Here is a 23,675-nt window from a genome sequence, read left to right on the forward strand (position 1 = left end):
ATGAAGCAAGCTAAATGACACTTGTTGTTTGCTTAGCTAGCTAGCTAGCTACATACCAAATGGATCTGGCTACCCTCAGATATCTGAAAATACATGATCAATTGATGTTTACTGATCATGAAAAGCATGCAGTTACTTGCAGTATAACTCTGATGATAGAGCTAAATGTTTAATAATAGGAAATGTGAAGTTCTGACTATGCTATTCAAGAGGTGATGATATTAAAACCAAATAGTTATAACATTTATTTAACAATCCCTTGAAAACGGCACGTAGTTGTCAATGGTTTTAGCGGAGCTGGGGTCTCCTTGCCCCCCCCCCCAGCAGCCAAATAGAACGCTCTGCACCGTATTATGACGTTTTATTCTGACCAGTCATATTTTATTTGAATATGTATCCTCCTACTTTGAAGGGGTAAGCGGGGTAGGCTCTAGAGTCTAGACGATCCTTTCAGCCAATCAGCCAATCAGGCCTCATGTTTATTAGACATAAATGATTTAATTAGTCCAAGAAAGGTGTCTTTTGCCGTTGCAGTACACATCCTACCGTCACACTCAAATATATTTTGATTTGTTTAACACTTTTTTGTTTACTACATGATTCTATATGTGTTCTTTCATAGTTTCGATGTCTTCAATATTACTCTACAATGTAAAAAATTGTAAAAAATAAAGAAAAACCCTTGAATGAGTAGGTGTGTCCAAACTTTTGACTGGTACTATATATTACTGGAATTTCAGCCTGTTCGGGTGGGATGGAGTTTACATCTTTTTTTTTTATACATCTTTTTCTTCTTCTATAAATCTAAATCACATGACCGTTGATTGACAGATAGTGCTTTAGAAGTATTTTGAACAATGGTGACCACGACACAACAGTAACTATATAAGATCCTCATTGAGTACATTTTGAATTTAAAAAGCAAATTACAGTAGATACTAGTAAAGTAAAGCATTCGCCTTCAGACCTGATAATGCTGCAAAAGTATACTAAAGTCTACCACAGGGGTGGCCAACCATCCTCCTCAAGAGCTACAGATCTTGCAAGTTTTTGCTCTTGCCCTGCTCTAATACACCTGATTCTACTAATCAGCTGCTCATCCAAATCTTGATTAGCTGAAACAGATGTGTTAGAGCAGGGTTGGAGCAAAAACCTGCATACCCAGTAGCTCTGCAGGTGAAGGGTTGGTCATCACTAGTCTACCATTATGAACATTGACAGGAAGTAATTCTGAATCCAACATGAGTCTGGTAAGTGCTTATCTCTAAGTAGCAGGAGCAGAGGATTACATCTCTATCTCACAGATGAAGGGCCAGTACATGGTGCATGGGGCGTCGTACCAGCTGCTCACCGCCTTGCGCTCCAGCTTGCGCGTCTTCACGATGTAGCCACAGTCTTCGTCAATGTGGTTGTTGGGCTCGCCCTCCTCCCAAAAGCTACACAGAGAGAAAAATGGTTTCTTTATTTTAAAAAAACACAAATTCAACCAAACATATCTTGGTATAATGTACATCATATACAAACAACACATACATACATATATATAATGTAATTTATATTGTTTCACTAGAATAGCTGTTGGCCAATGGTGTGCACTACTGAACTGTGTTATCTACAGTGCCTCTACAGGTCTCTCTTGCAAAATGGATTTTTATTTCAATGAGACAAACCTGTATAAAGAAAGACTAGATAAAACACTTGCATCATGTACCTTGCACAATGTACAATGATGGACCATATTATTCACTCTCTCATTGCTGACTTAATTGCAGCAACAGTAAGGAAAGACAAAGCAGTAGAACATGTTAAGAAAAATAAGAATATTAAGAAAAGATGAAGAATAAAAGGAAGAAAATGCTGAAGAATGGGATGGAGGAGGATAAGACAAGCAAAACAAGAGGAAGGAGGTAATCTGAAGCAACATGAAATTAATTCGAAAACACATTTAGAAAGAGAGATCATACGATGATGATCAGGCTGACACAGCATTGACAGAGGGAAGAAGAACCCTGGAGAAAACAAGTGAGTTTATGGCCCCATGAGGAGGGGAAACTGGGCCAAAGGGGAAAGGTTGTCTTTCAAAGTATGCATGCCAAAACATACCGGTAACTGTGTGTTACACAGACTGTCCTTGTTGTCTATATTACTGGACTGTAAGATCAATTATGTTGCTGCCTGAGCACACAGTCCAAGAGGTCAGTGTCCATGTGAACTAGATCTAGGGTGACAACAAGCTATAGTAAGTTAGTAGCTGTTTCTGTTTTCGGAGTGGCTGCAGATCCAACTTTTCTGGACTTTCTTCCCGGGGGCTAAAGGTCCCAAAGCATCTGCGCATGTGCAGGATTCTCTACTTTATGCAGTCTCTGCTCTACTCATAGGGGTGAATTCCAACCCGAGTTAATCAAGCATAAATGAAACATAATTCCCATTTGATGCAATTTCCTCTTGTGTATTCTGACCTTGAACTTAAGCATGAGAATAACACTTGCCCCCCATCCCCCATTACACCTGTAAATATTGGACTATAAATTATACTCTTGCTAAAATGTTTATTCTATTCTACTGCCATTTACTTTATGTTCGTATTTTTATTTCTTATTGTTGCATTGTTGAGAAGGAACCTGCAAGTAAGCATTTCCTTGGAGGATGTATATCATGCCTATCCCTGACCTATGACTAATACTATTTGCTTGGGGTGGAGATCAAAGAAATGAAGGTGTGGCAGAGGTGTGTCTACTTAATTCCCTCATAATTCCACCACCTTTACACTCAATGAAACAATTAATAACGTCAAGCAACCTGTTGGTTCCAAGTGGAGCAACGTTATTTTTTCTGATAGAAATAACAATTCTCCATGTACTGTAATTTACAAATTGATGAGGCTAGAGGCTGAGCTATTGATAAGAGCTAGGTAAATGAGTAAGTCGTTTGGATAAGGGGATTGTAAATATAAATGACAATTGTTTTAGGTATATTTTACCTTATGATCGCTGGAGACAAATGTGAAACCATTAATATGGCAGCAAACTGAAGCATATCAACATATCACCTTTCCACAGTGAAGTTTATGAAATGCCGGCCTTATAACCTACACGGAGGAAATTTGCAGACCCAAGCTATAGGCTTCTGTAGCCATGCGCAAATGACAGTATAGCCCCAAACCTACCGAGCTGATTTATGATTTCTATAATGTTTTCATTATATGCCCGGACTTTATATTTGTAATCATTTGTATCGGGTTAAATATTAGCCACTATCGGTAGCCACCGTCAGTTATATCCACCTACATTTTAAACTCTCACTTTAGTGTTAGTTTCCTTACATTTTGCGTCATTCCATTACATCGTTAGTTTACCTTTGTTTCTTCTGTCACGTTCGCCGGGTTGTTCCCGAGGATAGCTAGCAATAGTGGATCATATTAGGCTAACGTATTACAAGTTGTGCAGTAATTTACGTTTACATTTTACATTTTAGTCATTTAGCGTTCTTATCCAGAGCGACTTACAGTTAGTGAGTGCATACATTCTTTTATTTTTCATACTGGCCCCCCGTGGGAATTGAACCCACAACCCTGGCGTTGCAAACGCCATGCTCTACCAACTGAGCTACATCCCTGCCGGACATTCCCTCCCCTACCCTGGACGACGCAGGACCAATTATGCGCCGCCCCATGGGTCTCCCGGTCACGGCCGGCTACAACAGAGCCTGGATTCGAACCAGGATCTCTAGTGGCACAGCTAGCACTGCGATGCAGTGCCTTAGACCACTGCGCCACTCGGGAGACGTCATGTCAATTTGGGACATGTAGCCTATTTGAATCATTATGGAACGAATACCTTATGTAGCAGTTTAAACCTGGAGCCTGGCGCACGATTCACGAAGACAGGACCGTTGTCATCACAGTTCCATGATTTGTGAGGATTATTAGGGTAGATTTATAGGACTATTGTACACTTTTCTCACCTTCCAAAATTTCACGGCTTGAACAATTGAACATGGCAACTTTCAGGATGAATCAAACCACTGTATTTTTTGATTCACCAATATATTTAGTGCATAAATGCTCTCAACTTTTTTTTAATTTTTTTTTTATAATTCATAAATACTTTCCTAACACTAAGTAATATACAAGATCAGAGTATTTTTTAATCTACCAATTGGTGCTGAAAAGGAGACGAATATTTGTGTAACATGGCTTTCTTTCATTGATCCCTAATATGAACCGTTCTCCATATATTCCAGTGTGTCTGTCGAGAGAATTGAAATTAAAAAGGTACACCAAATTTAAAGGGATGGCTTTAGATAAATGTGCTGAAAACCCTATTGAATCAAAACTCCACGAGAAAATCTGCCAGCAAGTGCGAGGGTTTTCAGCGGTTTAATTTAATTTATTCAGCATGCACAAAGGAACAACGCCTGCAAAGCCCGTTATGCACCTGTATAAGGTAAGTCTGAATACCAACTACTGAGAAGTACGTAGGAAAGGCGTACATTTCCCGAGTCGGGCCCATGGAGAACAGGCTACTCTGGCAAATGGTGCTTAATATAATAATAATATAATTTGTTTAATAAAGTTAGATCAAAGCTGAATCAATGTCTTCAAGAGCACATAATTATAGTATTGAACATAACAGAACCGAATATAATAGCATAATGTTACTGTAAGACAAAAAAACACCAATTTATTTCTTATGAGACGTTAGGATGATTGTGCTAATGGTCACGTTTCTCTCATGCGGCCACAACTCAACAGCGGGCGCCACTAGGCAAAATATCTGCTTTGATTGAAACAAAAACACAGGTATGCTATAGTTTGTTAACACTATCCTCTTTAAAATGCGCTCACTGTACATAATTCGAAACAACACTGTACATAACTAAAAAGATTGAAATGCATATTCCCATGTAACTGATTGAGATCAAATGGTTGGCATGCAGAAGCTGCATGGACGTTTCACTGGTAAAAGTTGAAGAATTATCATACACGATTGACAGTGAGAAGAAATTTGAAGGGAGGGTGACCACAAAAATGTGTGCGTAAAGTAGAGGTAAAGAAACACATGTGCGAAACGTGATACAGATCTTTCCAGGGGAACGGGGCGGGGGAGGAATGGGGCGGTTATATGGATCCAGAGCCACAGCCTTCTATTTTCCCTCTACCTGAGCTATAGGTAGTTAGTTGGACCCATAGAAATATAATGACTAGAAAGGACCTTGCCAGTCAAGTCAATGCGCTGTGATGGGTGGACCGGCGGCCATATTGAGTGTACCCATTGGAGTAAAGCAGGAAGTAATTTTATTTCTATGGTCAGATCAGTAGTTTGTAATAGCCTATTTATCTTGCATGTAGATCCATTGGGGTATTTTTCTGTTTTATATTATTTATTTATGGGCACACAAAAGACAGTCACACATTTCACAAGTTTATTTTTACAAGTTAAAGATTTGTTACAGAGTAACCGAAAGTACAATCATGTAGTAGAGAATATAGAGGTCAATTTACAGAAAGAACATGTATAGTTATCCATCTTGGTAATCTTCATACTGTATTATGTACTAAACAAATTATATATAATCCATTATTATTTAAAATCTATTATCATAGTCCACTTAATAAGTTAAAGGATGGAAAAACAAATAGGAATATCACACGCCTGATGTATGAAAAACACAGTAAAATGTACCATACCGTATTTGTATCTCAGATACAGATGGAAAACATAATGTAGAAACATAAATCTAATATATGCCATTTAGCAGATACCTTTATCCAAAGGGACTTACATTCATGTGTGCATAAATTTTACGGTGGTCCCGGAATTCAAAACCACTAGCGTTGCAAGAGCCATTCTCTACCAAATGAGCTACAGAGGACAACAGAATAAACAAATTGTCACGTCTCCTCCCATTGCTCCCTTCCGGCGCTCTGATTCGCCGGGCTACTGAGCCACCGGTCTGAGCGCACCCCCTCGGCAACACCGGAATGGAAACCCAACGCACCCTAATCACCTCCAGCGCACCTGCACCTCATATTTAGCCCTGGACTGTTCTGGATGATGTTGTGTGTGATTGTTAAGCTTCGTGTCGTTTACTCTATCTTTGTTATTTCTCTTGCTCATTGTTAAGTAAACCTTGACCTTGTTAATTTCTGCGTCTGCGTCCTGCCTCTTCGTATACTCAGTACGCGTCACAGAATCACATACCCAACGAAAATGGATGCGGCAGGAGTTTCCCAGTGCCTCGACCGGCACCAGCAGCAGCTTGCCCAGTTGAACACCGCCATGCAGGAAGTGCTCCAAACTCTGCATAATCTGCCCAGCGCTCTGGTTCCACCTCAGGGAGCAGCGAGTGCCCCCAATACATCTGTTCCTGTGCTATCACTCACTCCTGCGGGAACCCTCGCCCTACCGGAGCGCTATGACGGTAAAACGACTAAATGTAGCGGCTTCCTGCTACAGGTTTCCGTTTATCTGGCGCGTCAGCCTGGGGCATATCCATCGGACCAAGCCAGGATAGCGCTGGTGATTTCGCTTCTTAAAGGAAAGGCGCTGGATTGGGCCACGGCAGTCTGGGAAGGAGAGGAGGCAGTGGCACTTCCCTACCTCACCTTCCTCGCTAGGTTCAGGGCGGTGTTTGATCATCCCACAGAGGGAAAGGACAGGGGTGAGCATCTTCTCCATCTACAACAGAGAGAGGGGCCTGCGTCCGAGTACGCTCTGAGCTTCCGCACGGTGGCGGCGTCTTCCGGCTGGATTGAGCGTGCTCTGTGCACAGCCTTCAGGAGAGGCTTACGGGAGGACATCAAGACGGAACTCGCATGTCGGGACGACGAGATGGACCTTGATACCCTCATCACCACGTCCATCCGTCTTGACGACATGTTGAGAGAGAGACAGCGTTCCCAACACCTCCCGGAGCCTCGACGCTCACCCCATCTGAGCTATGGGAGCCGCCCTGCTTTTGAGTCCTCACCAGGGAGGTGGGCAGCACCCCCTACACCACCACGGACCACAGATCTCCTGGCGGCTCCCTATCTAGGCGGTATGACTCCCGTCGCCGCTCCATGAGTGTTACGTCAGCTCCTATCACAAAACCATTGTTTTTAGTTCCCATAACGGTGACTGGTTATTCCTTCTCTTCCATTTCTACCGCAATGATAGATTCCGGATCAGCGGGGAACCTTATAGATAGGGAGCTGGTCTCTGAATGGGGGTTGCCCACTGTGCCACTGCCATCTCCGCTACACGTGTGACAATAAACCCCTTAGATCAGGCACCATTACGCACGTCACTCTCCCCATCACCATTCCCACACTACCGGAGCACCACGAGGAGCTGTCATTCCACATCGTCACGTCACCCCTTCACCGGATCGTCTTGGGATTGCCCTGGCTCAGACTACACAACCCCACCATCAATTGGAGCACCAAGAGGATCACAGCCTGGTCCACCTCATGCCGGAAGATCTGCCTGCCGGTGGTTTGTTGTTCCACGTCAGTGGAGAGTCCGGAGTCCGCCCTCCAGCCCAACATTCCACGTGAGTATGCAGATCTCTCCGATGTCTTCTCTTCATTAAAGGCTACGTGTCTCCCTCACAGGCCCTGGGACTGCGCCATTGACCTGCTGGAGGGACAACACCCCCCGAAGATTTGCATTTACCCCCTTTCCATGGCGGAGACTGAGGCCATGGAGTAGTATGTGGCGGAGACCCTGAAACAGGGGTTCATCAGACGCTCTACCTCTCCTGCCTCCGCCAGCTTTTTCTTCGTGGCCCAAAAAGACGGAGGACTGATGCCATCTATTTTGTGAAGTGCACTAGTCCCTCCTGCAGCAAAGCACCCCCACAGCATGATACTGCCAACCCCATGCTTCATGGTTGGGATGGTGTTCTTCAGCTTGCAAGTCCCCCCTTTTTCCTCCAAACATAACGATGGTCATTATGGCCAAACAGTTCTATGTGCTGTTGCAAACCGTAGTCTGGCTTTTTTATGGCGGTTTTGGAGTAGTGGCTTCTTCCTTGCTGAGCGGCCTTTCAGGTTATGTTGATATAGGACTTGTTTTACTGTGGATATAGATACTTTTGTACCGGTTTCCTCCAGCATCTTCTCAAAGGTCCTTTGCTGTTGTTCTGGGATTAATTTGCACTTTTTGCACCAAAGTACGTTAATCTCTAGGAGACAGAACGCTTCTCCTTCCTGAGCGGTATGACGGCTGTGTGGTCCCATGGTGTTTATACTTGCGTACTTTGTTTGTACAGATGAACATTGTACCTTCAGGCGTTTGGAAATTGCTCCCATGGATGAACCAAACTTGTGGAGGTCTACACATTTTTTTCTGAGGTCTTGGCTGATTTCTTTTGATTTTCCCATGATGTCAAGCAAAGAGGCACTGAGTTTGAAGGTAGGCCTTGAAATACATCCACAGGTACATCTCCAATTGACTCAAATTATGTAAATTAGCCTATCAGAAGCTTCTAAAGCCATGACATCATTTTCTGGAATTTTCCAAGCTATTTAAAGGCACAGTCAACTTAGTGTATGTAAACTTCTGAACCACTGGAATTGTGGAATTGTGATAGAGTGAATTCTAAGTGAAATAATATGTCTGTAAGCAATTGTTGGAAAAATTACTTGTGTCATGCACAAAGTAGATGTCCTAACCGACTTGACAAAACTATAGTTTGTTAACAAGAAATTTGTGGAGTGGTTGGAAAACGATTTTTAATGACTCCAACCTAAGTGTATGTAAACTTCCGACTTCAACTGTATCTTCACAGGCTGTTTGAGTCCCTCTCTGCCTCGCTGAGGACAGAGCAGGCAGAAGGCAAAAAATATGTTTGCAAATATGTTGATTGCAATGAAAGGCACATTGACTCTGACAAACGCCAGGTTGTCCATCCCAAAGTACTGATCCTGCAGTTCTGACAAGACGAGGTTGTGGGAGGAGCGGTTGGGCTGCAAGTGTTTGACAAACCCACTGAAATTACAGATTTCATCTTGATTGAAAGTTGTGCTGGGGTCAGCTATTGTGATCCTGTCCATCAATGCAAAATGGGCAGGTGCTCAACTGAAGACGTTTAATGATGGAAAAACAAATGTCAAATGAACCATAAGTTGTTTGCACCACAGGTACCAACTGAGAAAACATAGGACTAAGTAAACAACACAAATTTGAAAAACTACATTAATATACTAATTTGTACATTACATTAGGTCCACAGACCCAGATTAAACAATCCCAGGTGTAGCTGAATTCTGGTTAATAAACTATAATTTAAAAAGGGATTTCATGAACATCACCTAATCTTGGCTTACATGGTTAATCAGGCCTTTGGTCTGTGATTCAATATATTTTTTAATGAACCACCACAGTCCAGGGATAATTTAGGCCATGTGTATGAAGTCAATCATTTAGTGTTGATTGAATCCAATATAGTCCTGGGGTAGATTGAGGGCTCTATTCAATCAGATCCGCTTTAGCCGACATCCGCATAGCGGTTGTTTTGGTGGTGTCGGAGGTGGAACTGCGTTAGCTGTCAAATTCACAAGCGGCTCCTGGCATTATACCTAAAGCGGACATTGCATGAACAGTCGCATGAACAGAATTCCCATGCAGCCTTGTTTACAAATTCGAACACTAGAATGTGAGATGTAATCTAGGCTACACCTCGATTAGGCTGATAGAAATCCTCATGATTTTGTTTAATGATTTTTCAATTTCAGCATAATTATTTCTATATAGTCTACACTTTCTCGTTTCGAACTTCTAACGTGAGTGGGGTGGGTGTGGCTTCGTGACAATGATAGCAAGAGCAGCTGCTCACCGATTTGACGGCTCCAACGCAGTTCTACCTCTGACACCGCCAAAACATCCGCTATGCGGGTGTCTGCTATCGCCAGTTAACGCTTGATCTAATTTAATCTAGGCCTGAATCTGCATCCACGAAACCCGCTCACATTGATGTTGTAGCCCAGCAAAGCCAAAAACTTACCCCCCGACCAATTTGGTTCCATCGACCCAAAGCCAGTCTGCCTCAGCCGTCTCATCACTGATTCCAAACCAGTAGGCATTCCAGTGGCCCCGAGGTAACTGGTTCCACAGAAACGTCTGTAACAGGAGACATGATTACATTGGGATAATAATAATAATAATAATAATAATATATTTATTTTATATAGCACTTTTCATTTCAAGTAGAATCTCAAAGTCGCTTTAAAAACAAAATAAACCAGGCCGCTGGTTCGATTCACAGAGCCGACAAGGTGAACAAAATCTGTTAATGTTCTCTTGAGCAAGGCACTTAAGCCTAATTGCTCCTGTAAGTCGCTCTGGATAGTGTCTGCTAAATGACTAAAATGTCATTAAACAAAACAAATATAGGGATCTGGCAGTATTTGGGCGATGGCCTTCCACACGTTTAGATGATAGACAGTTCAGAAAGGTAGTATCTTGAGAGATGTGACAATGTCTATAACAGGAGACATGATTACATTGGGATGTGACAATGTCTATAACAGGAGACATGTTTACATTGGTATGTGAATGATGACGTCTATAACAGGATAAATGATAAAATAACATTCACTCAATGCAATTATTTCTTTCTAGCAGGGGAAATTGGTTTAGACTATTATCATGAACCCCAATACTCTCTTGTTGACATAGGACTTTATCTTCCCTATTGATCTGTTATTTACAGCCTTGCAAGATATTTGAGAAAATGTCTAATCCACCACCTCCCTCCTCCTCTCTCTCCTTCCCTCTCTCTGTTTCCCACCTTCCTTCTTTCTCCCTTTTCCTCTCACCCACCTCACCTCTCTTTCCATCTTTCACTCCACCCCCTCCTCTCCTTCTCTCCCTCTCTTCCTCCCTCCCCCAATCCCTCCCTCTCTTCCTCCCTCCCTCTCTCTCCCCTCTCTCACCTGTTCCTCAGCAGTGTGTATGATGGCCAGGTGGCCTCCTTTCTCCTTGCACCAGGCCTGGCTGTCTGGCCAGCTCATACTCCTGGTGGAGATGTAGTAGCAGCTGCTGTTGAACACCAGCCAGTCCCGAGGACAGGTTAGCGGGGTTGAAGGGGGCAATGGGGTTGACGTAGGTGACAGTGGAGATGGGGGTAATGGGGGTGATGTGGGCTCTAGTTCTGTCATACACAGCAGAAGGTAGGATTTAGATCTACAGCAAATGTTTGATTTAATTCAGCATCATGTCATGCAGGGGCGCAACTTTGGTTTTAGAAGTGGGGGGGGGGGGACATACCTTTTTATTAATTAATTTCTTATCCAGTCGGATAAACACTCCAAACAGCCTACCCGTCTGCTCGGAGGCATCCGCATGGTCCTAAAGCACACCGTTGCCTCGTTTTGTATCACATTCCAATGATAAAACTGGGGGAGGCAAAAATGCTATTTCAGAATGAGAGTTGCGCCCCTGATGGCATGACACACACACCCATACACACACACTGCTGACCTGATTTGGCCAACCTGGCCAGAAGCTCATCTCTCTCCTTCATAAGGTCTTCTTTCTCCATCTGCAGTTTGCTCAGGGCTTCAATCAGGGTGGTCACGTTGGTGGGCTGCCTCTGCATCTGGATCTGACCACCAGACTCATTCTGAGACAGAGGAGCCTGATGCTCATTGCGCAAGCCCTGATAAAGGTTCTTATCTGAGAGGAAGAAGCAGGGGACTTCAGTCCAAAGCATCCAGGAAAAACAACAAGTCTTTAAAGAATGGAAGGCAAAGACAAAGAATAAGGTGAGTGTACGGCAGATGTGGAGAGGTTCCTTAGATAAGGCTAGTTGAACTTGGCAGACATAAGTCATAGGAAGGTAGCCCCATAGAACAAAACAAGCAAATGTCTATTAATTAATGTGCCGAGTATGAAATCGTCAACTGCGGCCCTATGATTTGTTCAGGAGCAACAATCACTGACTCAACACCGCTTTTTGACCTCTTACACCTTGTCAGGGTGCAAGTAGAGTTTCATATCAGTTGTTTTTTGCAGGTTGCATTTATTGGGATGTAGTGGAGGCATAAAATCTGATTTTAAACCTAACCTTAACCACACTGCTAATCTTATGCCTAACCCTTGGGACCGTTGGGATTTGGGAAATAAATTACACAACGCAAATGAGTATCTGGTAGCACTAGCTAGTGAAGACAGTTTAAATGGTCCAAACACACTAAGACAGTCGTGAAGAGGGCACGACAAAGCCTATTCTCCCTCAGGAGACTGAAAAGATTTGGCATGGGTCCTCAGATCCTCAAAAAGTTATACAGCTGCACCATCGAGAGCATCCTGACTGGTTGCATCAATGCCTGGTATGGCAACTGCTCGGGCCTCCGACCGCAAGGCACTACAGTGGGTAGTGCGTACGGCCCAATACATCACTGGGGCCAAGCTTCCTGCCATCCAGGACCTCTATACCAGGCGGTGTCAGAGGAAGGCCCTAAAAATTGTCAAAGACTCCAGCCACCCTAGTCATAGACTGTTCTCTCTGCTACCGCACGGCAAGCGGGACCGGAGCGCCAAGTCTAGGTCCAAAAGGCTTCTTAACAGCGTCTACCCCCAAGCCATAAGACTCCTGAACAGCTAATGACATGGCTACCCGGACTATTTGCATTGTCCCCCCCCCCGTCCCCCCCCCCTCCTCTCCTTTACGCTGCTGCTACTCTCTGTTTATTATCTATGCATAGTCACTTTAACTACATGTACATATTACCTCAATTACCTCGACTAACTTGTGCCCCCGCACATTGACTGTACCGGTACCCCCTGTATATAGCCTCGCTACTGTTATTTTACTGCTGCTCTTTAATTATTTGTTATTTTTATTTTCTACTTACTTAACACTTATTTTTCTTAAAACTGCATTGTTGGTTAAGGGCTTGTAAGTAAGCATTTCACTGTAAGGTCTACACCGGTTGTATTCGGCGCATGTGACAAATACAATTTGATTTGATTTAAAACAGCTGTGAGTGTTTCACAATGTAATTCCCTGACAGCCCCACACACTGCATTCAGATTCCATGAGTCCATGCCCCCCCCCCCACACACACACACAGAGACACAGACACACACACAGTCGTCATGTAACCAATCACCGACAACACAAGTCAATAAACGGAGGGAAAAAGGCAGAAGCAGAGCCCTCTATTTAGATGTTGTGTCACATTGGGACACTAGGGTACATCAGGAAGTGGTTTATGGAGGCAACATTGAAGCAACATTGTGTGGTGGTTGTGTGTTTAATATACTCACAGTTGGTGCTCATAGCGATGATGGAAATCAGCAGGACAGCACAGAGTGTGGCCAGGCAGCCCGTGGCTAACCTGTACGGCCCGGGGCCCCTCTGTCTGGAGCCCGCTCTCAGTGAGGGAACAGACACTGTTATGGAGGACACAGAGAAGTACATGACACCAGTGTATTGAGCTATGTTTCAGTTGAAAATGTTGGTGTTAATTGCCCTGTATGCGGTTTTGGGGGGCTTTTGTGCACCGGAAACACTTGATGGCATAGTGAGATACTATACTATAGCCTACTGTCTGCAGGTTGGGGATGCACACACTGAAATCTTCTCCGAATGTCAACTAAAGGTAATCCTACAGACAAAGAACCATATATCTGTGTTTTGTAAAAAAAAAAAAAAAATTGTATAGACCATGAATCATTATAAAAAGTATGGAAAAAAGTATGAAATCAAAAACTATTAAGTATAATTGAAAGAGAGGTGCGATGACATGACATGGCAAGCCTAAATACATTGAGTATACAAAACTGACCAGGTGAATCCAGGTGAAAGTTATGATTCCTTATTGATGTCACTTGTTAAATCCACTTCAATCAGTGTAGATGAAATGGAGGAGACAAGTTAAAGGATGATTTTTAAGCCTTGAGGCAGTTGAAACATGGATTGTGTATGTGTACCATTCAGAGGGTGAATGGGCAATACAAAATATTTAAGTGCCTTTGAACGGGGTATAATAGTAGGTGCCAGGTGCACTAAAAAACGTTGGAGGCAGCTTATGGTAGAGAAATTAACATTAAATTATCTGGCAACAGTTCTGTTGGACATTCCTGCACGCAGCGTGCCAATTGCACACTCCCTCAAAACCTGAGACATCTGTGGCATTATGTTGTGTGACAAAACTGCACATTTTAAAGTGGCCTTTTATTGTCCCCAACACAAGGTGCACCTGTGTAATGACCACTTGTCAGGTGGATGGATTATCTTGGCAAAGGAGAAATGCTCACTAACAGGGATATAAACAGATTTGTGCACAACATTTGAGAGAAATAAGCTTTTGTGCGTATGGAACATTTCTGGGATTTTTCATTTCAGCTCATGAAAAAGGGGACCAACACCTTACGTGTTGCGTTTATATTTGTGTTCTATGTATATATACATACACGACATGGCCAAAAGTATGTGGACATCCCTTCAACTTAGTGGATTCGGCTATTTTAGCCACACTTGTTGCTGACAGGTGTATATAGTCAAGCACACAGCCATGCAATCTCCATAGGTAACACTGGCAGTAGAAAAGCCTTACTGAAGAGCTCAGTGACTTTCGATGTGGCACCATCATAGAATGCAATCTTTGCAACAGGTCAGTTCGTAAAATGTCTACCCTGCTAGAGCTGCCCCAGTCAACTGTAAGTGCTGTTATTGTGGAAGTGGAAACGTCTAGGAACCACAACGGCTCAGCCGTGAAGTGGTATGCCACACAAGCTCACAGAACAGGACCGCCGAGTGCTGAAGCGCGTAGCGCAATAGTTTGTCCTCGGTTGCAACACTCACTACTGAGTTCCAAACTGCCTCTGGAAGCAACATCAGCACATGAACTGTTCGTCGGGAGCTTCATGAAATGGGTTTCCATGGGTTTCCAAACCTAAGATCACCATGCGCAATGCCAAGCGTCGGCTGGAGTGGTGTAAAGCTCGCCGCCATTGGACTCTGGAGCAGTGGAAACGCGTTCTCTGGAGTGATGAATCACGCTTTACCAACTGGCAGTCGACGGACAAATCTGGGTTTGGCGGATGCCAGGACAACGCTACCTGCCCCAATGCATAGTGCCAACTGTAAAGTCTGGTGAAGGAGGAATAATGGTCTGGGGCTGTTTTTCATGGTTCAGGCTCCTTAGTTCCAGTGAAGGGAAATCTTAACGCTACAGCATACAATGACATTGTAGATGATTCTGTGCTTCCAACTTTGTGGCAACAGTTTGGGGAAGGCCCTTTCCTGTTTCAGCATGACATTGACCCCGTGCACAAAGCGAGGTCCATACAGAAATGGTTTGTCAAAATCGGTGTGGAAGAACGTGACTGGCCTACACAGATCCCTGACCTCAACTCTATCAAAAACCTTTGGGATGAATTGGAAGCCGACTGCGAGCCAGGCCTAATCGCCCAACATCAGACCTCGACCTCACTAATGCTCTTGTGGCTGAATGGAAGCAAGTCCCCGCAGCAATGTTCCAACATCTAGTGGAAAGCCTTCCCAGGAGAGTGGAGGCTGTTATAGCAGCAAAGGGGGATCAACTCCATATTAATGGCCATGATTTTGGAATGAGATGTTCGACGAGCAGGTGTCCACATACGCCATGGGATTGGGAGGGGGTGTCAAAACTATACACGGAAGAAAATGGTCAATATGTCTCCTCAGAGAGGCGAACCCAGGACCTTCAAATCCCATGGCGGTGACGTTAATGCTTAGGCTACCAACCCTGTCATGAACGCCTTATCTTGACACTCTATTTACAGTAAATGGACAGTCTGGTGACGATAGGAAGCTTTTGTTGTTGTTGTTCATTCACGCAGTACTGATTGAATTTTCTTTTTTGACTTGCTTGATAAAACAAAATAATCAAAAACAGTTGATGTGTTGAAAACAGTAAAATAGCTAACCAAGTTAGCAAGCATGGCGTTTTCTTTTGAATGTGCAAAGGCACAAGCAAGAAATGATCTTGGTGTTGTTTAACCTGGGTGCACCCACATCCCACAGGCTACTTTTTACTTGGATGTTGACTTCAGGTTTTCGGGAATACATTGAAAAGTAACTTGACACGGTGTTAATAATCAGTCAGCACAAATTTGGATTAGAATGACAATAAGAAAATTGCATTAACAGAGGAGGGTAGCGTACCAAATCAATGAATAAGGTAAGGGCTGTAACGTTAGCTAGTTACATTGCTAACGCCTCGATCACACCGACAGCGTCATTGCATTTTGGTACACCAGAAGTACATTCATTTCCAATAGAAGGTTGCGTTTGCCTTGCAGCATTGCGTTGCAGAGACAGTTGCAGTGCGTTCTGTGTGGTGCATATGTTGGATTTATCGAACGTATGCGTTAAACTGTATGCGTAGACGGCATGACAGAAATGGTAGCAGAAGGTGAATGTTTAACTTTTGTTGCACACATATCCAGAGGATGCTGCATACTATTTTGCGCAAAAACACTATCGGTGTGATCAAGGCCTAAGCAAGCCAGGTTGACTAGTGTAAGGAATAAAGTTAGTTAACGTTGGATGAGCAACGCCCATTTAATGTATTATACACTGCTCAAAAAAATAAAAGGGAACACTAAAATAACACATCCTAGATCTGAATGAATGAAATAATCTTATGAAATACTTTTTTCTTTACATAGTTGAATGTGCTGACAACAAAATCACACAAAAATGATCAATGGAAATCAAATGTATCAACCCATGGAGGTCTGGATTTGGAGTCACCCTCAAAATTAAAGTGGAAAACCACACTACAGGCTGATCCAACTTTGATGTAATGTCCTTAAAACAAGTCAAAATGAGGCTCAGTAGTGTGTGTGGCCTCCACGTGCCTGTATGACCTCCCTACAATGCCTGGGCATGCTCCTGATGAGGTGGCGGATGGTCTCCTGAGGGATCTCCTCCCAGACCTGGACTAAAGCATCCGCCAACTCCTGGACAGTCTGTGGTGCAACGTGGCGTTAGTGGATGGAGCGAGACATGATGTCCCAGATGTGCTCAATTGGATTCAGGTCTGGGGAACGGGCGGGCCAGTCCATAGCATCAATGCCTTCCTCTTGCAGGAACTGCTGACACACTCCAGCCACATGAGGTCTAGCATTGTCTTGCATTAGGAGGAACCCAGGGCCAATCAAACCAGCATATGGTCTCACAAGGGGTCTGAGGATCTCATCTCAGTACCTAATGGCAGTCAGGCTACCTCTAGCGAGCACATGGAGGGCTGTGCGGCCCCCCAAAGAAATGCCACCCCACACCATGACTGACCCACCGCCAAACCGGTCATGCTGGAGGATGTTGCAGGCAGCAGAACGTTCTCCACGGCATCTCCAGACTCTGTCACGTCTGTCACATGTGCTCAGTGTGAACCTGCTTTCATCTGTGAAGAGCACAGGGCGCCAGTGGCGAATTTGCCAATCTTGGTGTTCTCTGGCAAATGCCAAACGTCCTGCACGGTGTTGGGCTGTAAGCACAACCCCCCCCCCTGTGGACGTCGGGCCATCATACCACCCTCGGAGTCTGTTTCTGACCGTTTGAGCAGACACATGCACATTTGTGGCCTGCTGGAGGTCATTTTGCAGGGCTCTGGCAGTGCTCCTCCTGCTCCTCCTTGCACAAAGGCGGAGGTAGCAGTCCTGCTGCTGGGTTGTTGCCCTCCTACTGCCTCCTCCACGTCTCCTGATGTACTGGCCTGTCTCCTGGTAGCGCCTCCATGCTCTGGACACTACGCTGACAGACACAGCAAACCTTCTTGCCACAGCTCGCATTGATGTGCCATCCTGGATGAGCTGCACTACCTGAGCCACTTGTGTGGGTTGTAGACTCCGTCTCATGCTACCACTAGAGTGAAAGCACCGCCAGCATTCAAAAGTGACCAAAACATCAGCCAGGAAGCATAGGAACTGAGAAGTGGTCTGTGGTCACCACCTGCAAAACCAGTCCTTTATTGGGGGTGTCTTACTAATTGCCTATAATTCCCACCTGTTGTCTATTCCATTTGCACAACAGCATGTGAAATTTATTGTCAATCAGTGTTGCTTCCTAAGTGACAGTTTGATTTCACAGAAGTGTGATTGACTTGGAGTTACATTGTGTTGTTTAAGTGTTCCCTTTATTTTTTTGAGCAGTGTATATTATTGGTGTGGCAGTTTCCCAAAGTTTGGTGTTGACTATGAACTTTACTTAGCTAGCAAGCTATCTAGCTGTGCTTTGTGGAAGAATGTGGGAGATATTGTCAACATTGAGTTGTGCCTGTGCACGATCTGTCCATACTGCTAATGTTACATCCTTGTTGGCTTGTAGCTAGCTAACGTTAGTTGGCTGGCTAACTGGCAATAGCAGCCAAGGACATTTGCTATCTTACGCCTTGATCACACCGATAGCGTAAATGCATAAAATGCTACGCAGCATCATCTGGATGTGTGCAACAAAAGTTAAACATTCACCTTCTGCTACCATTTCTGTCAAGCCGTCTACGCATACAGTTTGACGCATACGTTTGCTAAATCCAACGTATGCACCACACAGAACACACCGCAACTGCCTCTGCAACGAAATGCTGCAAGCAAACGCAGCGTTCCATTGGAAATGAATGTACTTCTGGTGTACCAAAATGCAATGAAGCTGTCGGTGTGATCGAGGCGTTATTTGTGCTTATTTGTTTGTGCTCTGATTACACACAATTGTCAAGGCCAACAGTTTACACAGATGACTTCAGCCATGGGAAAAACCTTCCTTCGCAAAATATAGCTGACTTCCTTTGCTTGTAGCTTGCCTCTCATCCAACTGGTGTTAGCTAGCTACTAGCGCTGTTGCTGCGCAACCCAAGTGCTTTGGTCAGGTTTTAGAACTGCGATTCAGCTGAAAATATGTTAGCATTGTCAGAAATGCTACAAAAAGGTAGCACATTGTTGGTTCTTAAATGGACAGAAATTATCACGTGAGAGGATAAATTATACATTTTATTAAAACTGTTGCCCCTACAAACTTATTCAGTCCGAAATGTGGCAAGTCTAATTGTCACTTTATGGACGTTGTCGTCTTGTTCTTATCCGACGTCTAGATGTTGAGGTCAGGGCAAGATAGCATTAGAAAAAAAAAATGTAACGACCCTGTTAAAAATCCGCTATGTGGTTCTCGGTAACGGCCAGACTGTTCATGACGAAAGGCGTGTTGTGTTGTGTTGTGACAGAGTGTGTTGTGTACCTCCAATCAAGTTGATTTGCTTATTTTAATCGACATTGGTGTCATGTTGGCTTAGATATGATGGTAGGGCGATTTTAATTTAACATTAGCTTCAACCAATGTGGGGGAGATTGTTGTGGGGGAGATTGCATTTTTTATGTGGTTTACACAAAGAAAAAAGGGTTCAAATAAAATTAGAATTTTGTCATCCTTGAAAAATAGCCCTAATGATTGGAATAAACAATTGTTATTGTGGGTGTTTGAGAAGGAAACAGGCTACTGGCTACTAATCATTAGGTACAGTTGAAGTCTGAGGTTTACATAAACTTAGGTTGGAGTCATTAAAACTCGTTTTTCAACCACTCCACAAATGTCTTGTTAACAAACTATGGTTTTGGCAAGTTGGTTAGGACATCTACTTTGTGCATGACACAAGTAATTTTTCCAACAATTATTTACAGACAGATTATTTCACTTATAATTCACTGTATCACAATTTCAGTGGGTCAGAAGTTTACATACACTAAGTTGACTGTGCCTTTAAACAGCTTGGAAAATTCCAGCAAATGATGTCATGGCTTTAGAAGCTTCTGATAGGCTAATTGACATCATTTGAGTCAATTGGAGGTGTACATGTGGATGTATTTCAAGGCCTACCTTCAAACTCAGTGCCTTTTGCTTGACATCATGGGAAAATCAAAAGAAATCAGCCAAGACCTCAGAAAAAAATGTGTAGACCTCCACAAGTCTGGTTCATCCTTGGGAGCAATTTCTAAAGGCCTGAAGGTACCACGATCATCTGTACAAACAATAGTATGTAAGTATAAACACCATGGGACCACGCAGCCGTCATACCGCTCAGGAAGGAGACGCGTTCTGTCTCCTAGAGATGAACGTACTTTGGTGCGAAAAGTGCAAATCAATTCCAGAACAACAACAAAGAACCTTGTGAAGATGCTGGAGGAAACAGGTACAAAAGTATCTATATCCACAGTAAAACGAGTCCTATATCGACATAACCTGAAAGGCTGCTCAGCAAGGAAGAAGCCACTACTCCAAAACCGCCATAAAAAAGCCAGACTACGGTTTGCAACTGTACATGGGGACAAAGATTGTACTTTTTGGAGAAATGTCCTCTGGTCTGATGAAACAAAAATAGAACTGTTTGGCCATAATGACCATCGTTATGTTTGGAGGAAAAAGGGGAGACTTGCAAGCCGAAGAACACCATCCCAACCGTGAAGCACAGGGGTGGCAGCATCATGCTGTGGGGGTGCTTTGCTGCAGGAGTGACTGGTGCACTTCACAAAATAGATGGCATCATGAGGAAGGAAAATTATGTGGATATATTGAAGCAACATCTCAAGACATCAGTCAGGAAGCTTAAATAAATCACTCTCTACTATTATTCTGACATTTCACATTCTTAAAATAAAGTGGTGATCCTAACTGTCCTAAGACAGTGAATGTTTACTAGGATTAAATGTCAGGAATTGTGAAAAACTGAGTTTAAATGTATTTGGCTAAGGTGTATGTAAACTTCAGACTTCAACTGTATATACCATATCAATGTAATTCAGTACTTGTAGAATTGTGGAACTGTTGATTTGATGTTTGTTTGAGCCAACTGTTAAAAGAGGAACGCAAGTTATTTAAAGAAAACTAATGTGACTATTCTGCTCTTCTGTGTTAGTAGGCTACCTCTTGCTCACCGATGATTCACAAAATGCCTGTTGTTGAATTACACTTCACATAATATTTGTAGTGAAGGATTATGGATGTTGATGTTCTAGTTTAGGAAATTAAACATGTACAGGCAAATGTGCTATCACTACACAAAGAAGAACATTTATCTTGCTGTTAAATGTCATGAGCATGTTTGGACGAGTCGTTACTTACCGCACCCCGGGGTAGTAAGAGGACTCCGGGAAAACTACATGGGCTGTATGGGAAGGGGGTGTAGCTTGTTTCCAGTTTGGAGAAAATTCGCCATTTTAGATGGGATTCCTGTAACTAATATTTCCTGTGGTGCGTGTTTTCAAATCTGTTTCTCAGGGAACCCCAGCTGTTGCACATTTTGTCCAATTGCAGCATTAGCACATCTGATTCAATTAGTCAATGGCTTGAAGATTAGTTGACTTGTTGAATCAGGTATGCTAGTGCTGGAATATAAAAAATGTGCAACTGCTGGGGGTCCCAGATGAACAGATTGACACATTTTGAAATTTATAATATTTTCACTTCACAGTATTAAGGCCACAGCACGCAAATATATTTTTTCACATTATATGCTAGATTTAATTTAACTAACATTTCTTGATAAATAACTATTGTTTTTCAGAACTTCTGACAGTTCTATAATATTATACGATTATATAATCATTTTACTTTTAGCTATGGTGTCAGATACGTGGGAGGAAGCATATTCAATATGAATTAGAAGCGGTGTCTATTCTATTGAGTTGATTTGACAAGAAGGTAAATACGCAAGACAGACATGGCAACCCTGAGTGAACTTTATTGTGAATGCAATACACATCATGCCTGAGTCAACACTGCATAACCAAAGTAACTCCCGAAACTTTACAATGTAAATCCTTCATATCATTAGGCTCTCTTTGTCATATCGTAATCACATTAATTTGAATTTTGTTCTTGTCCCACATGGCATACATTTCAAAACCATGAAGGCTATTTCCAATACCTGCTGCTTTCATTACTGTAACATTTTAGATAATTTGTATAATTTCCCTAAATAAATTGCTTTGCATAGGAAACACTTTTTTTCTTACCAGTGTGCACTTCAGGACCGCACAGCTCTGCATCTTCCAAAAATTGACTATCGTTGTAGATAAGTTTAGAATACATCCCCTCGCATGCTGTTGATCCCATATCAACCATCTCGCCTCTTGCACTGGACCGCTGTGATCCTCGTCAATAAGAAACTGATGCGGCAGCTATAGCTAGTCTATTGTGATTCTACGCCGTCCCAACTCATATGAAGCGAGGTGAAAATAAACAGAGAATTCAGCAAGAGGTGGGGAGCATATTTTGGAATGTAGCATGGACATTGGACAACAAGAAGAATGACGTTTCTGATCGTTTTAAACTCTGACAACAAGAAGAATGACGTTTCTGATCGTTTTAAATTCCTGCCTGTTCAACATTGTGCAGTTTCATGTGCCTGTTGCAATTTGTTGCCCAATGATATTATTACATAGTCATTACATCATTGCATTGCCATACAGAGGCATTTTTTTTGCCATACAGAGACAATTCTGAGAATATTTTTTTCAACAAAATGTGCAAAATAGGTCAATTTATTATATCAAACGTCTGGAAAATATTTTATAGATTTACCTATCGGAACTTTTACAAATGTATTAACTACTAATTAATACGCAATTAATTAACTATTGAAGTAGAATATAAGATTAGTAGCCTATGTATCGTTTTCTGTTTTTTTATGTCTGTTTTGTGGGACATTTTAATAGGCCTAATTTACACTGAACAAAAATATAAATGCAACATATAAAGTGTTGGTCCCATGTTTCATGAGTTGAAATAAAAACTCCCAGAAATGTTTCATATGCACAAAAAGCTTATTTCTCTAAAATGTTGTGCACAAATTTGTTTACATCCCTGTTAGTGAGCATATCTCATTTGCCAAGATAATCCATCCACCTGACAGGTGTGGCATATCAAGAAGCTGATTAAACAGCATGATCATTACACAGGTGCGCCTATAAAAGGCCACTCTAAATGATACACAGGGACGATAAAAGGCCACTCTAAAATGTGAAGTTTTGTCACACAACACAATGCCACAGATGTCTCAAGTTTTGAGGGAGCGTGCAATTGGTATGCTGACTGCAGGAATATCTACCAGAGCTGTTGCCAGATAATTGAATGTTAATTTCTCTACCATAAGCCGCCTCCAATGTTGTTTTAGAGAATTTGGCAGTGCGTCCAACCGGCCTCACAACCGCAGGTCACGTGTATGGCGTCATGTGGGAGAGCGGTTTTCTGATGTCAACGTTGTGAACAGAGAGCCCCATGGTGGCAGTTGGGTTATGGTATGGGCAGGCATAAGCTACAAACAACGAACCCAATTGCATTTTATCGATGGCAATTTGAATGCACAGAAATACTGTGACGAGATCCTGAGGCCCATTGTGAGGCCCTTTTTAAGATATCTGTAACCAACAGATGCATATCTGTATTCCCAGTTATGTGAAATTCATAGATTAGGGTCTAATTTATTTATTTCAATTGACTGATTTCCTTATATGAACTGTAACTCATTAAAATCTTTGAAATTGTTGCATGTTGCGTTTATATTTTTGTTCAGTATATATACAGTCGTGGTCAAACGTTTTGAGAATGACACAAATACAAATTTTCACAAAGTCTGCTGCCTCAGTTTTGATGATGGCAATTTGCATATTCTCCAGAATGTCATGAAGAGTGATCAGATGAATTGC

The 23,675-nt window shown here is 42.7% G+C and overlaps 1 protein-coding gene across 2 annotated transcripts; it reads right to left on the minus strand.

Annotated features, from left to right (window-relative positions):
* Nucleotides 1-726: 726 nt before the first annotated feature.
* On the minus strand, nt 727-22,340 carry LOC121586435 (C-type lectin domain family 4 member A-like). Of its 2 annotated transcripts, none has more exons than XM_045226361.1 (6): nt 21,984-22,340; nt 13,260-13,385; nt 11,469-11,684; nt 10,922-11,139; nt 9,991-10,106; nt 727-1,436 (listed from the first exon to the last, which is right to left on the minus strand). In XM_045226361.1, the coding sequence occupies exons 1-6, from the start codon at nt 22,090-22,092 to the stop codon at nt 1,286-1,288; spliced, it is 936 nt and encodes a 311-aa protein (XP_045082296.1). In that variant the 5' UTR covers nt 22,093-22,340; the 3' UTR covers nt 727-1,285. The 2 variants fall into 2 exon arrangements, with proteins under 2 accessions (XP_045082296.1, XP_041759041.2); XM_041903107.2 differs by having other exon boundaries at nt 11,469-11,663; nt 21,984-22,339.
* Nucleotides 22,341-23,675: the final 1,335 nt, after the last annotated feature.

This window comes from Coregonus clupeaformis, chromosome 17, assembly GCF_020615455.1.
Source record: "Coregonus clupeaformis isolate EN_2021a chromosome 17, ASM2061545v1, whole genome shotgun sequence".
Taxonomy (NCBI): domain Eukaryota; kingdom Metazoa; phylum Chordata; class Actinopteri; order Salmoniformes; family Salmonidae; genus Coregonus; species Coregonus clupeaformis.